The following is a 14,748-nucleotide window of genomic DNA, read 5'->3' as shown; positions in this document are numbered from 1 at the left end:
AACTTCATTTGTTCGTTTGTAATTTGAAAATATTGAGGAAAAGTTTGTTAAATGTGTTTTGTTAAATGGCTTCATTGTTGCCCACTGAAAGTACATACACGATACAAGTTTCATGAAGAGAGACTGAAATGACTATCACAGGGCACATTTGCTCTTTAGTGGCCACATAAGTCCCATTACTACTAGAAATCATCTTGCTCAGACAGAGGAAAAAATCTCTTTTACAATCATAGTCCGTTAGCACATGCAGCGATTTAGCGCCCCTCCCCCCACAAAAAACCAAAGAGCTTACAAATTGCACCAACCACTTTGTGTCTTTTAGCAACTTTTTTATTCAGATTTTCCTCCCTCTGCTCCTGCTGCAAAGACCTCACCTCAAAAATTCCTGTTCATGGAAAAGCAGTCCAACCCTCTCCTATCTTATTGGTTCAACCATCCTCTGTTCAGAAATATGAAAAAATAGTGTAGGCAAGAGACTTATTTGTATTCCTGTGGTGCCTAGGAGCCACATGACCCCATTGTGCTAGGTGCTGTACAACACAGAACAATCCGTAACAGGCATGGGGGGTTCCCTTCCCTAAGATTTAGTGGTCTTATCTGTAACAGTTAAACAGAATGATACACAACATACCAAAGCACCATTGCATTAGCTAAAGGCATTAACTTAAATATGATAGTTAAAGGCAATCACTGGTCTTTTCCAGGGCAGTGAGTGGGCTGTACCCGTTGACTGACCAATTATAATCTCTTTATAACTGAATCCACAGTCTACTCATCTTGGTCACTACAAAGATTCCTTCCTTTAAGGAAATGAAAATTAACTAAATTAAAACAGTCAAAGTAGTTCAAATCAGGCCATATGGCAACACTTCGTGTTAGGGACCAAAATATTTTTCTCTGCCACTCCTGTTTGTGATACCCTATTAACACACACACACAAATGCAGCTTTGATAGTATTATGGCCCCTAACTAAAGGTACATGTAGTTTGTAGCCTGAGACGAGCTCTGGAGACTTATTTTTTAACCAAAATTCAATCTCGTTACAGATACAATTCCTGTGCATGATAAAAAGGGACCAACAGATGTCAAAAGTTTGCACTACTGAATGCTTTTGTTTTGCAAGATTTGTTTTGCACCCAATCATAGTTACTTAAAGATTTAATATAGTTCGTCTGTCAGCTTCAGGATAATAACTGTTAAAACCAATGAGGTAACACTAAGCATGAAATACTATTCTCAGAACAATCATTTCAATACAGTTCTAGTCAACCTTAAATTCAGGGAGTGATCTTAGAAACTGATGAGTACCTGTAATTTCCATTAGCTTCAAGTTGCAAATATTTAGCACCTGGCTACTAAAAAGGCCTACAGAAATAGGTTTCACAAAATAAAAAAGCTGTCTCTAAATACAGTTTCTTTCAGCTAATGCATTTTTTAAATTAAACTGCCCTTCCAATTTATACCAAAGCATATTACATGAATTTCTGCTGCCTTCAAATTATTCTTACTAAACTTACTACAGGACTACTACTTCACTTTGATTTTTTTCTTATGAAGTTGCTTTTTAGAATAGACCAGTTCTATGAGAACTTTCATACAACTTACAGAAAGAGGGCTTCATTATGGAAATAATGAACTGGTGACAGCCACTTGCAGGACAAGTGTCAACATAACCGCATGCCATTGTGGGAATCTATATCCATCATTTTGCTTGAATGGTTGGTTTTCTGTCAGATGCTGTAATATCGTGCAGTATTACTTCATGTTAGGCAATTCAACATCAGGTGTTTGAACAGATAGTCAATTTCATTTTTACCATTCTATTTTAGACACATCTATAAAAACACTTGCAAAAACATGGGGTTAAAAAAACAAGAGTAAGGCAGTTTTGCAAAAACGTTTTTATTTAAGCTAGCTTTCAAAAATATCTTTAATAAAACCACAAATATTTGAAAAACTCCTGCCCTGCTGAACAGAAGTGCAAAGACCATAAGAAGAGCAACAGGGTATTACAGAGGAAACTGGTAAGCATAAACAGAACTAGAAAAGATGATATTCAGGTAACACGCCACATAGACCAACATTTTTAAGACTCTCAATCCTGTCAAATTACATTGTTTTGCCACCAGTAGTCTCACCAGTTGGGTTTTGATGTGCTTACACAATTCAAATTCTGACAGACATACAGATCCCAAATAGTACATTTACAACCCTTATCTGGGGCCCAATGGTAATCCAATAACCTATTTAATCCTAATAAAAATTTAGGAGGAGATGATTTAAAATTATGTCACCAAAAAGTTCATTTTCATCTCACTTGCTATCATATCTTCCCAGCCACAATGAATTGATGCACATGTGCTCTACAGTGGAAGTCAGGAAGGTTGCAGAGATTCACTGGAACTTAGGTGTTCATTTGTGGATTGACATACAGGCTAGAAAGCCAATAGATAATTATTTCTTTGCCTTCTTGGGTGCTGTTTTCTTTCCTCCTTTTTTGGAATTGTTTCCATACTTTGCTTCCATTTGAGCCAGAAAGTCATCTATTTCTTTTTTTCTATCTTTGTTTCTGCTCTTTAAAATTAATGAGAAATCTGGTTACCAAAAAGTCATTGTGAGATCCAACTTCATTAGAATAAGCTGTATAGTTAAATAGGACGAGATGTACTAAGAGAATATGGAATATGTAATACAATTATGTAAAAATCTATGGTCCACCTTAATCTAGTATCTAAAAATAAATTCAAAGATAAAGGCTAGAAAAGGTTAACAAAATATTAACTGATTGACAATGGGGTTGGGTTCCTGGAAGGAGGTAACAGACCAGAACTATATTCTAGAAAGGAGACATGATCTAGGTATCATTTGTTTATATAAATACAACATAAGAGACTCACAGGAGGTTTCCTTGCCATTAACTAAAATAGTTACAATTCAAAAATATCACCTAAACAGCAGTACATTTCCTCTGCCACCCCTACAAACATATCAGCAAGCATAATTCAAATCAACATCTTCACATGCCCTCCCAAAGCAAACCATCCCTCCTGTAGCCCCCTCAGTGTTTTCCAAATGCCTATTTAGATGGGCTTTGCTGGATATGGGGAGGATCAGCAGATTCTGGATATTTCAGATCAAGGCAGGGAGAACAGATGCAGTGAATTCCAAAGTCAAGGGTTCTTCATGCAACACCCTTTGTCAGAAGCTCCCTCATATATACAGAGGGAGCTCAAAGTTAAACTCAGGCACCTCCATGAACCTCAACTGTGACAATATGTCATGGGGAGTAATGCAATTCCTCAAACAGAAAAATCTCAGGTCACTTATAGCTTGCTTTTCAAAGGGGCTGAGCATGCAGTTCTCCTTGACTTCAATGGACTAGTATCAGAGGGGTAGCCGTGTTAGTCTGGATCTGTAAAAGCAGCAAAGAATCCTGTGGCACCTTATAGACTAACAGACGTTTTGGAGCATGAGCTTTCGTGGGTGAATACCCACTTCCTCAGATGCATGTAATGGAAATTTCCAGGGGCAGGTATATATATATGCTAGCAAGCAAGCTAGAGATAACGAGGTCAGTTCAATCAGGGAGGATGAGGCCCTGTTCTAGCAGTTGAGGTGTGAAAACCAAGAGAGGAGAAACTGGTTCTGTAATTGGCAAGCCATTCACAGTCTTTGTTCAATCCTGAGCTGATGGTGTCAAATTTGAATATACGCCATCATATGCCAGCAATGCCCCTCTGCTATGTACATCGGCCAAACTGGACAGTCTCTACGGAAAAGGATAAATGGACACAAATCAGACATTAGGAATGGCAATATACAAAAACCTGTAGGAGAGCACTTCAACCTCCCTGGCCACACTATAGCAGACCTTAAGGTGGCCATCCTGCAGCAAAAAAACTTCAGGACCAGACTTCAAAGAGAAACTGCTGAGCTTCAGTTCATCTGCAAATTTGACACCATCAGCTCAGGATTGAACAAACACTGTGAATGGCTTGCCAATTACAGAACCAGTTTCTCCTTTCTTGGTTTTCACACCTCAACTGCTAGAACAGGGCCTCATCCTCCCTGATTGAACTGACCTCGTTATCTCTAGCTTGCTTGCTAGCATATATATATATACCTGCCCCTGGAAATTTCCATTACATGCATCTGAGGAAGTGGGTATTCACCCACGGAAGCTCATGCTCCAAAACGTCTGTTAGTCTATAAGGTGCCACAGGATTCTTTGCTGCTTTCAATGGACTAGTGGCTGCTCAGCACTTCCAAGAAGCAGGCCACTGAACTTTATAGGTAAAAACCAGTACCTTAAACTCCACCTGGAAAACATTAAGCAGCCACTAAAGCTCTTGGAGTATTGATGTGTGTTCACAGGGAAGACCCTTCATTTAACTATCAAGTTACTACATTCTTCATAACTTCAGATTTTAAATAAAATTAAAGTGTAATCTCAAGTAGAACGCACTGCAGTTGTCCTACCTACAGATGACAAGCACAGATCATAGCAGCATGGTCCACCTCAGGAAAAAAACCAACAACAATGTAGCCTCCTGACCAGACACAGATAGTAAAAAGCCAGCCTGGTTGCAGATGCTTTTTTGTCCTTTACAAACTGCTGAGAATCTAATTACATATCTTAAGATGCAACCTTTGAGGATGTCTGGCCTTCATTTGTAATAAGAGGAAATTATAACATCTCTGCTAACTACAAGTTGTGTCTTCCAAAATCACTAATATTCTCAGCATTCAAACTCATCTTTCTTGCCCTTATTCATGGCCCAAATTTGCCTACTTGACAACACAATCTGGGATGGACAAGCTAGCTATATAAAGCTGGATGTTATCAGGGAGAACACTTCACCACATCTCACTAAGGAGTGGCCTCACATGCACATTGAATAAGGGGTGACAGACTAGATCCTTATGGTACCCAACAAGAAAGAGATCTCAGGGCCAACTACCATCACACAACCTGTGGAATCTTTCAGAGAGTAGAGTACAAAGCCAATGAAGAACATTCGTGTCTACACCCATCAGGGACTGCAAACACATCAATGGTTCCTTTATTGTGGTATCTATTTAGTATAGCAATTCCTAGGTTCCCAGTCTAAACTTTCATGGTTTATTTGGGACCAGAATAAGTATAACTACAGTGAACCAGGTTATCTAAGTGATTTTATTAAATAAAATTTTGCACCATATTCAGTGTTAATCAGAGCCTTCTGAAGACTAAATGAAAGGCACAAAATTCAACACTAGGACTCATTCTAATCTCCAGTAGACTTTTTCCAATATGCAATAATCTGCAACTATATTAGCCTACTGGCATTTGGGCACCAAAAGGTAACAACTATCTGAAGTCAAAGACATAAAAAGCCTTCTTTACAGAGATCCTCAAATCTTACTTGAATTAGTGCTTTCAAGTCATCTTCCCCATCACCAAGACCGAGTTCCTCCCTGGTCTTTTCTGCCTCTTTAGCTTCTTCTTGAGCCTGAAATAGTAACTAGCTGCTTAGACGAAAACAAACAGCATGTTATTTCACCAAAGTTTTATTACAAGAGTCACTGAATACTTCCTTTTGTGTCTAAATACAAAACCGAGGCGCAAAGTAGCAAAAAAAGCTAGTGGAAAAAGTTATTTGTCCAAAGTTGTTTGGCCTTAAAAAGTGTTGTCTACATTAAACAAATGTTCAATACTGGTTCTGCTATTAGGAAATCCTACCTCATTTTTGCTTCTTTGCATCTGAATTTTAACAACTTTTTATCATTCAACTATCAATAAAATTGCTGCATGCACTGTCTCATATAAAGAATAAATATACAGTATGATTCCAGAAGTCAGTTTCTTGGCCTAACATTGTCGCTTTAGATTTGGACCAAGAGACACTGATCTGCTCCAATATTTTGAACTTTGATAAGCTGTTAGCAAAGTAGGTATGGTATTCAAACAAATGAAATGCAAGTAGAAAGTGCCTATTATTGCACTGAAACCCTTAGCAGCAAACTGGCTGCAATTAAAGGACATGACATTTGAAAAACTAAGGCTATGTTTATATGTAAGGCTGTGCTGCTGTAAGGTGTCCTGTGTAGCCACTCTATGCCAGTGGGAGAAAGCTCTCCTGCTGGCATAATTAAGCCACGCCTTGGGGTGGCAATAGTTGACAGCAGGAGAACATCTTCTGCTGACAAAGTGCTGTCCACACTGGCACTTTTGTCAATGAAACTTATGTCTGTCAGGGGGTTGGTTTTTTCCCCACACCCCTGACTGACAAAAGTTTGCCAACAAAAGTGCTAGTGTAGACAAAGCCTTAGTTACTGTTGAAAAGACAATAGAAAGTTTCTAGACTCAGATTCAAACTTTAAGTCCAGCAACTCATGATGGTGCCTCAGTTCTTTCTTTATAAAGCTCATCCTATGTTTTTCCAGTGGGGAGAGAATTTGCAAAGTGAGGCACAGTTTACATGGATTTGAAAAGAATACTTCCTGCCAAGTGTAAATATTCAATAATTTTCCCCTTTGACCCCTTGCATGTGCAGTAACATACCCTCCTTTTCCTTGCATTCGTTTTTTGCTTAGACTCTTTTACAAAGACTTTGTAGGATGGAACTTCTCCAGAATCAATGGCTTGTTGTATGATCTTCCTTATTCTTGGCTCATCTGTATAATCAACACACAGCACAGATTCCATAATTTTGTCTATGTCTCCCTTGAAATCTTCATATGCTGCTTTAACATCAGCCAGCTCTTCTTCTGAACCTTTGTATTTCTTTTCAAAGTCTTCAATATCTTTTATGGTGATCTGAAATTTTAAAAATTGAAGTTAAAACAAAGATTTATTTACCATAGAAAGCAAATTCTCAATGTCAGATTAGAAAAGAAATTTAGATACACATTCAAGTTTTCCAGCCAATATTTTGATGTTAAAAGTATTCTAAAAGGGAAATGAAGGTTATTCACCAGTAATGCGAATTCTTTAGGAAGGACTCCACCCATTCAAACTCATGGGACAATTTGAAAAGCAGTACTGTCATCTGAAGGAAGTGGGACATGGAGGCTCTAATAAACTGAGCATCCTATTGGGATGCTAGGTGTAATGCATAATGTCCATGTAGCAGCTCTGCAAATTTCTACAATGGGAATATGCTTAAAGCATATCAAGGAGGCCCTCGTTAATCTTGTGGAATGCGATCTACACTGAAGTGCTGCAGCTCCGCTGCTGTAGCGATTTAAGTATAGACATACCCATACGCTCTGATGCTTGGTCTACACTACAGAATTAGGTCAATGTAAGGCAGCTGACATTGACCTAATTATGTCTGCGTCTACACTAGAATGCTGCTTCTGCTGAAGTAAGCGGCCTGCTACACCAACATAACTGCACCTCCACGAGGTTAGGGCAACGCAGTGTCTGTGTAGACCAGGACGGGCAAACTTTTTGGCCTGAGGGTCACATCAAGGAATAGAAATTCTATGTCGGGCCATGAATGCTAACAAAATTGAGGTTGGGGTGTAGGAGGGGGGTGAGGGCTCTGGTATGGGATGTAGGCTCTGGGGTGGGGCTGGGGTATGAGAAGTTTGGGGTGCAGGAGGGTGCTCCATGCTGGGACTGAGGCGTTTGGAGAGCAGGAGGTGGAGATCAGGGCTGGGGCATGGGGAGAGGCTACGGGGTGCAGGCTCTGAGCGGTGCTTACCTCAAGCAGCTCCTAGAAGCACTGGCATGTTCCTTCTCCGGCTCCTAGGCATGGAGCAGCTCTCGACCCTCGGAGTGGGGCCATGCCGAAGCTTCCGAGAGCCATGTGGTACAGCCCCTAACCCAGCGCCCCAGCTGGAGCACCGGACCGGGGCCAAGCCACATGGTGCGGCCCCCAACCCAGCGCCCCAGCAGGAGTTCGCAGGCCAGCTTAAAATAGCTTGCCAGCCAGGTCCAGCCCGCAGGCTGTAGTTTGCCCACCCCGGTGTAGATACTGTGTTACTTACAATGGCTCCTAACTCCCATTCTTGTCAGTTTCGTGGCTGCCTGGACTCAGAGCAGCAGTACTGGGGCTCACATCTGGAGCCCTGAAACTGACAAAAATGACAATTTCACTGCTGGTAGGCTCCATGCTGTGAAACTGAGCCCACCCCGGGCTCACAGCTTCCCTCCCACCCTAAGCTATCAGCCAGCCACCAACCCACCCCAAGTTATCAGCTAGCCACCAGGTTCAAAACTGGAGCCCCCACCCTCCACCCCGAGAGACAGCCTGAGCTGTGAGCCCAGCCTGGTTATTCTTACCAAGTAATACATACTTTATTTTAGTCTGACCTCCTGCACTTTGCAGGCCACAGAACCTCATCCACCCACGCCTGTAATAGACCTATAATTTCTGTCTCAGTTACTCAAATCCTCAAATCATTTAAGACTTAACAATTACAGATAATTCACCATTTACACTAGTTTAAACTTGCAAGTGACCCATGTCCCATGCTGCAGAGGAAGGTGAAAACCCCCAGGGTCTCTGCCAGTCTGATCCAACGAAAAATTCCTTCCTGACCCCAAATATGGGTTTCAGTTAGATCCTGAGTATGTGGGCAAGACCCACCAGGCAGACACCTGGGAAAGAACTAAGAGCCCTCTCCATCTAGCGTCCCATGTCTGGCCACTGGGGATTTTTGCTACTGGCAGTCCCAATAGGCCACATGCCATTGTAGGCACACCCATCATACTATCCCCTCCATAAACTTATCAAGCTGAGTCTTGAAGCCAGTTAGATTTCTTGCTCCGACTGCTCCCCTTAAAAGCCGCTACATATTCAAGTTAAAGAGAAGGGATACCAAGATTGAACTTCATCATTCAGTAACTACATTATTTTAAGAGCATCAGCCTCCAGGCTATCTCCAGAAGGAATTGAACTACAACTGACTTTTGCATCACCAGCATCTCATGATAAAAGCCCATTGAAATAACTAGTATTATCAAGGACACCTGAGAGAAGACCATGTGTTTGCCCTTTCCTTTGACACCACTGCAGTTTGAGATTGCCCCAAATTAAAGCACACTGTAAACTCACTGCAGTAAGCCACTGTTGACTGAACCTTGGTGAAGGCAATCTAGCCAATGGAAATTTTTCTGCCCACTATCTTCTTCTAGGTCTCTTTTAGAGCCCTAACCATCACTTTGCTTTTGGTTTACACCTGGAAGAATCTTGTTGATATAGATGAACATCTACCCAACTGATCAGTGACATGTTTTAATTCAGCTAGATCAGGGCGGATTTGATTTACATCATGAGTCTGGAAGACTTGATTTAATCATGAATTTCTGCATAAAAGTGCATTCTTGTTGGTTGTTATAACCTTAATACATATTCTTCACAACTCAGAGATCGACGTAGGTTTCATTTTTAGAAGGCACACACTATACATTTTGTAAGTGATTTATTTTGAAAAAACTTTTCAGATTAGTTTTACAACTATATCAGAAAACGAATGATTGTTTGGTTATTTCATTTACCAAAAAGTAATTGAAGCAGATATTTATGAAGTCATTGGGAGGTGAACTGTCTCCAATTCAACAGGCTAATTATTAATATTTGGAGGATTTTCTTGACCTGCTGTATTAGGAGGAGAACATCACCAGACAGACATTTAAATTGTTTTAACTAAAACAACGTTCTGTATTCTGGATTTTCTTCTTCAATGGCAAACAAAATATTTTAACAAACATGAATTTTTGAATTTAGTTAAACATTCAAGTTTTTAAAATCAGGGTTGTTTTTGTTAAAATTGTTTTTAACTAAATAATGATTTTTTAATTTTTAAAAAATTAAAATGGACTATGAGGTCGACATGAGAAACTTAAAATATTGGCTTCTGCAGCTAACTCAGCCGTCTTCAGCTTCCTTTTCCTGTTTGCTCATAATCTGGAAAAGAAATACAAGCTTTCCTGCTTTTTCAGGTCCAAAATGATTTCTCAATTTCAAATGACTTAATCCAAAGGAAGAAAATATTCTTTCTACACCTGCAGAAGACGCTACTGCTGTTAAAAGTGAGATAAGCACTTGGATTCCAAGATTGTTGAAGTGATAGAGTGACTTCCACCAGTTCACTGGTGTGATTTTCTTTAAAACATCAGCAGCAAACATATTTCTTGAATGGTTCACCCTTAGCTCTGAAGTTTATTACAGTTAGCATTATGGAGGGATGATTGCTGGATGTCCATGTCATAGCCAACTCCTCTTCTTCAGCAGTTAAGATTTGACCCTGGTACCGAGTATTGAGAATATTTGCAAGAAAATGAGCTGGAGATAGCCTCTCCCATTCATTTTTTTAACACTTGTAATTTAACGCTGTCATTACATATTTCTCTTTTTAAGATCTCACTCAATTCCTTCCAAATTTCAACAGCATCAGCAATAAAACAGCTATTTCCCTGCATTTTGTTCAAGGCTACAGAAATAGGCTTCAGGGTACTCAGCATGTGTTCAACATTTCTCTTAAGCCCAGTGTTCAGAACTTTGGCTGTGACAGTGCCATCTATTTTTTCACTATTTTGTTCACAAACTGTCATCAGATTAGGCCAGTTCTTGATATAGTGCTCAAAACAGTCCATCGCACGTCTTGTGGGAGAGTTAACTTGGTCCCTCCCACTTTTTTCAGAGCAGCTGCTGCAAAGTGGTTGTTGTGGAAGTATTTTGCAATTTCAATAACATTAGCCTTTATTTCTGGAATACTGAAGTCTTTTGCTAGGAGGTGCATCAAATGAGTACTGCAACCCTATGTTATCAGATTGGGACTCTTCACACTCTTCTAAATTTCTTCTCATCCTGGATACATTTGCAACATTGTCTGTGATCGAGCTATGTACTAGACAGTTGAATTTTTTTTCAGTTTGTTATAGCTTTTCCTGCTACTTCTTGTAAGTATTCTGCTGTGTGTGCATTTCCTGAGGTATCAATTGTTTCTGTAAGGAAGACATTCCCTTCTTCTGTTGTCACACAAGCGCATACAAAAGGATCATTGTGGACATTGCTCCACCCATCAAGACTCAGGTTAACAATTTCGCCCTCTAGACTTTTTGCACACTGCTCAATTTCTCTTTCATACACTTTATCTAGCAATTTGCCTGCGACATCTGCTCTGTCGGGTGGACTGTATCCTGGTCTTAATGACTGACCCATGTTTACGAAGTGTGGGTTCTCAATCATACAGAAAGGAGAGTTTGTTGCATAAACAAACCGGGCAATTTTTTCATCAATTACCTCTTTTTCTAATCTGCTGGTTCTTATCATAAACTTAACTATGGTTGTTTCTAGATGATAGAGATTTTTTTTCTTTTTGCTACAGGTGATATACTGTGGCTATGTGACATACACAATGTGACTGAAACACTATCATTGGCAGATAACTCTGAAACTATAGAAAAGGATGGTGATCTTGAAGGTGGATAGTCTTCAGAATCCTGCATGTTGAGGATGCATTCTCCTAAACAAAATCAATCAATACAGTTATTTAATTATTATTACCAGACTGCTCATTTAGTATTACTCATTGCATTCACTGACTCTCAGTACTACTTTAAAGGTGAAATTGTAAAAGGAAGATCTGCCTATTGCAGCTCTTTCTTCATCACAATTGCATAAAAAATGATAGTACCATAGAGTAACAACTATATTTTTTGCTCAAATGTAAGAATTCAAGAATAGTCCAGAAGGAATACAGGCAGTTCTTAAGTTTGAATTTAAAAAGTTTACCAACCTGATGATCCTGCATGTTCATACATGTTCCTTTCATCATCTTCAGTACAACTTCCTCCTGAGAAGGAACACTTCTCATGATGTTGTTTCATTCGGGAAACCAGGCCTTGCATTTCTTTGTCTCACTGTTTGCATTTTGCACGCATGCCTGTCTTACCCACAAGTAGAAGAACTTCATTAAAATATTCCCAAACTGGGTCTCTTTTACGGCCTGCTGCCCTTATAGGTTTTCCCTTCTAATGAGAGAATGGTAGAGCAACAGAATTAACAACTGCCCAGGACAGTACTACACCAGGGCAGATACGGCAGCTAGCTGGAAAGAAAACAAGTGCCCCTTAACCAGGGCAGCAGCACTTTTAGAGTATGTACCAGACGTAGAGATCATTATTTAGCAATTCCAGACACACCCTCCCTTCTAGGAGCACTAGATCTGGGACTCACCCAGTAGCAATGCTGAGAATTCCTCTAGGCCACTAGCCCTTCACTGCAACAGCCCCTACCTTCTTGAAGAGCAGCCTCCAGTATTCCTCCCAGTCGCGGTCCTGGCTCAGAGCGTCTGACTCCTCATCTACAATCCCCTGCTCGTCATACAGCGCCCGCTGCTCCTGGTCACTCAGTACCGCATACACCTTGCCTAGGAGCTGAGGAAACAAGCGTCACCCTCCGCAGCGAGTCTCCGAGCAGCGGCCCGCCCCGCTTCTCGCGGCTCAGTCTCCCCCACACTGGACAGCCAAGGGGAGCAGCCTCTGCTGTTTACAAGCAGCTGTAGCCCCGCAGCTCCACAGGCGCTGAGCCCGAGCACTTACACAAAGCGGCTGGCAGCATAGCGGGGACCAATAGCGGCGCCCCCTCCTGGGGGGGGGGGTCTCTCTTCCCTTCACCACCGCGGGCTCACCTGGAACTGCCGGGTCGCCTCCTCCTTGCGGTCCGAGGCCGCACGGTCCGGATGGACCCGCAGCGAGACCCTGTGGTAGCCGCGGCGGATCTCGCCCCCCGAGGCCTCCCGTCTGACGCCCAGCACTTCATAGAGGTTGGCGGCGCCGAACGCCGCCTCGCACTGCTCCAACAGCCCCATGCCGCCGCTGGCGCCTCCTTAGCGCCGCGCGACCTGCTTATCCCTTTCGCGGGCCGAGTTTGGCGCGCCCGCCACGGCAGCTGCCCGCGCTGCTTTACGGCCGAGCCTGGAACTGCCGCAAAGACGCCCAGTTGAGGCAGGGAGAGCAACTAAATGCCGCAGCACTTAGCTCTCATGGATACAGCCCCGCCCCCAGGAGGTTTCGCGTTGCACGGCGGGCTGGCCGCTAGCAGAGACTGACTGTCCCTGGGACTTCCCCAGTAGGAAGCCGGACCGGCTGCTGTGCACGGGTCCCTGCCCTGTGCCTCGTCCCAGCGAGGCGTTGGGGGCCGCAGCACCGCGCCCAGACCGGTGTGAAGCGCAGGGCCGCTCTGATCTCACACTGCGGCTGCGCTCAGCCGCCTGACGCGCTGTCTAGCGGCTGTTACTGAGCATGCGCGGTACCATCTGCGGAAGCCGGGCCTCAGCCCTCATGACGGCTTCTTCGCTGCTGCTCTGGGCCGCGGGCTAAACGGAGGGGCGCGCAGAATCTGTCGAGGGGGAAGTGATTGCGCACTGGGAGTTAAACAGCTGGAGGCTGGGGAAGGCGAGGGGCCCACGGGGAGGAGGGTAAGCACAGGCTGGGCGTTATCTCGTATGAAATCCTTCTCTCAGGCAAATTGTTACTGTTACTTTACGTGCTGTAGGCTCACACCATCACGATAGCTTGACAACCACAAGAATTAAAAAAAAGATGAGTTATGGACCACCTCTTGAAATTAAAAAAATAGTTTGTGTTCTTTTACTTTGCCTTTTTGTTTCTTAGTCGTTAGGACGCCACTAGATTCATACTTCTGCTCTAACCTCACCCAAGAATCCATATACCTAAAACAGTTGTACATTCCTATAACATTCAATACCATTTTGAACTTCCACTACCATGATACTGACCTCTTTTCTAATGGAAGACTTCCCCATCTTGCACACACTGAAGTTACATTTCAGTAATGTTCTTCATTGACATATTTACCATGCTGTACTGCAAAAATTAAGGATATTTTTTAAATGAATTCCGCAGTTATTCCTCAGCATTGGTTGGATTGTAGGCATAGGTTCAGATCTCATCTACTGTGTCTTTTGGAGAAACTAAAGTGCCTTATGTATCCACTATGTTTTTATAGTGGGATAGCTAATGCCTTTATTTACCTTACAGTTAAATCTAATTTTCTTAACATAGAGGACAAACTATAGTGCTGACAGATGTTAAATGAATTCATAGTTTGACAATTCTAATACTGATTCTATGGCTAACACTGCTTCTTTGCCATCAAAGGTACTTGCATCTAAATATCTGTAGCCGCCCCTCCCCACCCATTTGTGTGGGTATCATGGAAAACCAGTTAAAGCTAAATGAATTAACAGAAGCTTTTCCCTCCTTGGTTTCCCTTATTAAGTGTTTGTCTACATGGTATCACTATAAAGATGTGAAGTGAATGCACATGTTACAGTACCTTGAACTTGTATGGATGCTCTCATTCAGAAGTGGCCTTAGTTTTGACAATGGCAGTCAGGGCAACCCCACTAGTGGGGCAGGCTTAGCCCAGGCTGGACCATAGCTCCTCCCGTCTTGGGGGAGTTCAGCTTTCATTTTTAAAGATGTACACATATAGCATTTGTGGTTGCAAAGCAATGTGAGTAGAAAGGCTGACAAGAGCAGAGTAAAATATGCCAGACTCCGCTGCAGGATGTTAATGCTAAAACGTAATGGTGACACGTCAGAAGCCAACACTGACTACCATACTTTGGTCACTTCAGCAGGGGTTTCTCTCATTCCTATAGCACTTGGCCTATACTGCTAGATCGTGTGGTCATTATCCACTACCCTCTCCCCCTCCACTATCATTCCTGTCCTAACTACAGCAATTGCATACATCAAAGTGTAGTATCAACAAAATATAATA

The 14,748-nt window shown here is 42.1% G+C and overlaps 1 protein-coding gene across 1 annotated transcript; it reads right to left on the bottom strand.

Annotated features, from left to right (window-relative positions):
- Nucleotides 1–1,887: 1,887 nt before the first annotated feature.
- On the bottom strand, nucleotides 1,888–13,193 carry DNAJC9 (DnaJ heat shock protein family (Hsp40) member C9). The gene is made up of 5 exons (XM_030569890.1): nucleotides 12,629–13,193; nucleotides 12,234–12,374; nucleotides 6,546–6,800; nucleotides 5,407–5,493; nucleotides 1,888–2,575 (listed from the first exon to the last, which is right to left on the bottom strand). Exons 1-5 carry the CDS (start codon nucleotides 12,806–12,808, stop codon nucleotides 2,456–2,458), a joined length of 783 nt encoding a protein of 260 aa, XP_030425750.1. The 5' UTR covers nucleotides 12,809–13,193; the 3' UTR covers nucleotides 1,888–2,455.
- Between the last annotated feature and the right edge of the window lie 1,555 nt (nucleotides 13,194–14,748).

The sequence above is a fragment of the Gopherus evgoodei genome, chromosome 7 (assembly GCF_007399415.2).
Source record: "Gopherus evgoodei ecotype Sinaloan lineage chromosome 7, rGopEvg1_v1.p, whole genome shotgun sequence".
Taxonomy (NCBI): domain Eukaryota; kingdom Metazoa; phylum Chordata; order Testudines; family Testudinidae; genus Gopherus; species Gopherus evgoodei.
This window is presented reverse-complemented; position numbering and strand designations above follow the sequence as displayed.

Excerpts from the sequence above, each read along its gene's own strand:
- DNAJC9 (XM_030569890.1), bottom strand. The coding sequence starts at position 12,808 with ATGGGGCTGTTGGAGCAGTGCGAGGCGGCGTTCGGCGCCGCCAACCTC. Across the intron at positions 12,375-12,628 it reads AGGCGACCCGGCAGTTCCAG|CTCCTAGGCAAGGTGTATGC; the intron begins GTGAGCCCGCGG and ends TTGTTTCCTCAG. Across the intron at positions 2,576-5,406 it reads ACTTGAAAGCACTAATTCAA|AGCAGAAACAAAGATAGAAA; the intron begins GTAAGATTTGAG and ends TTAATTTTAAAG.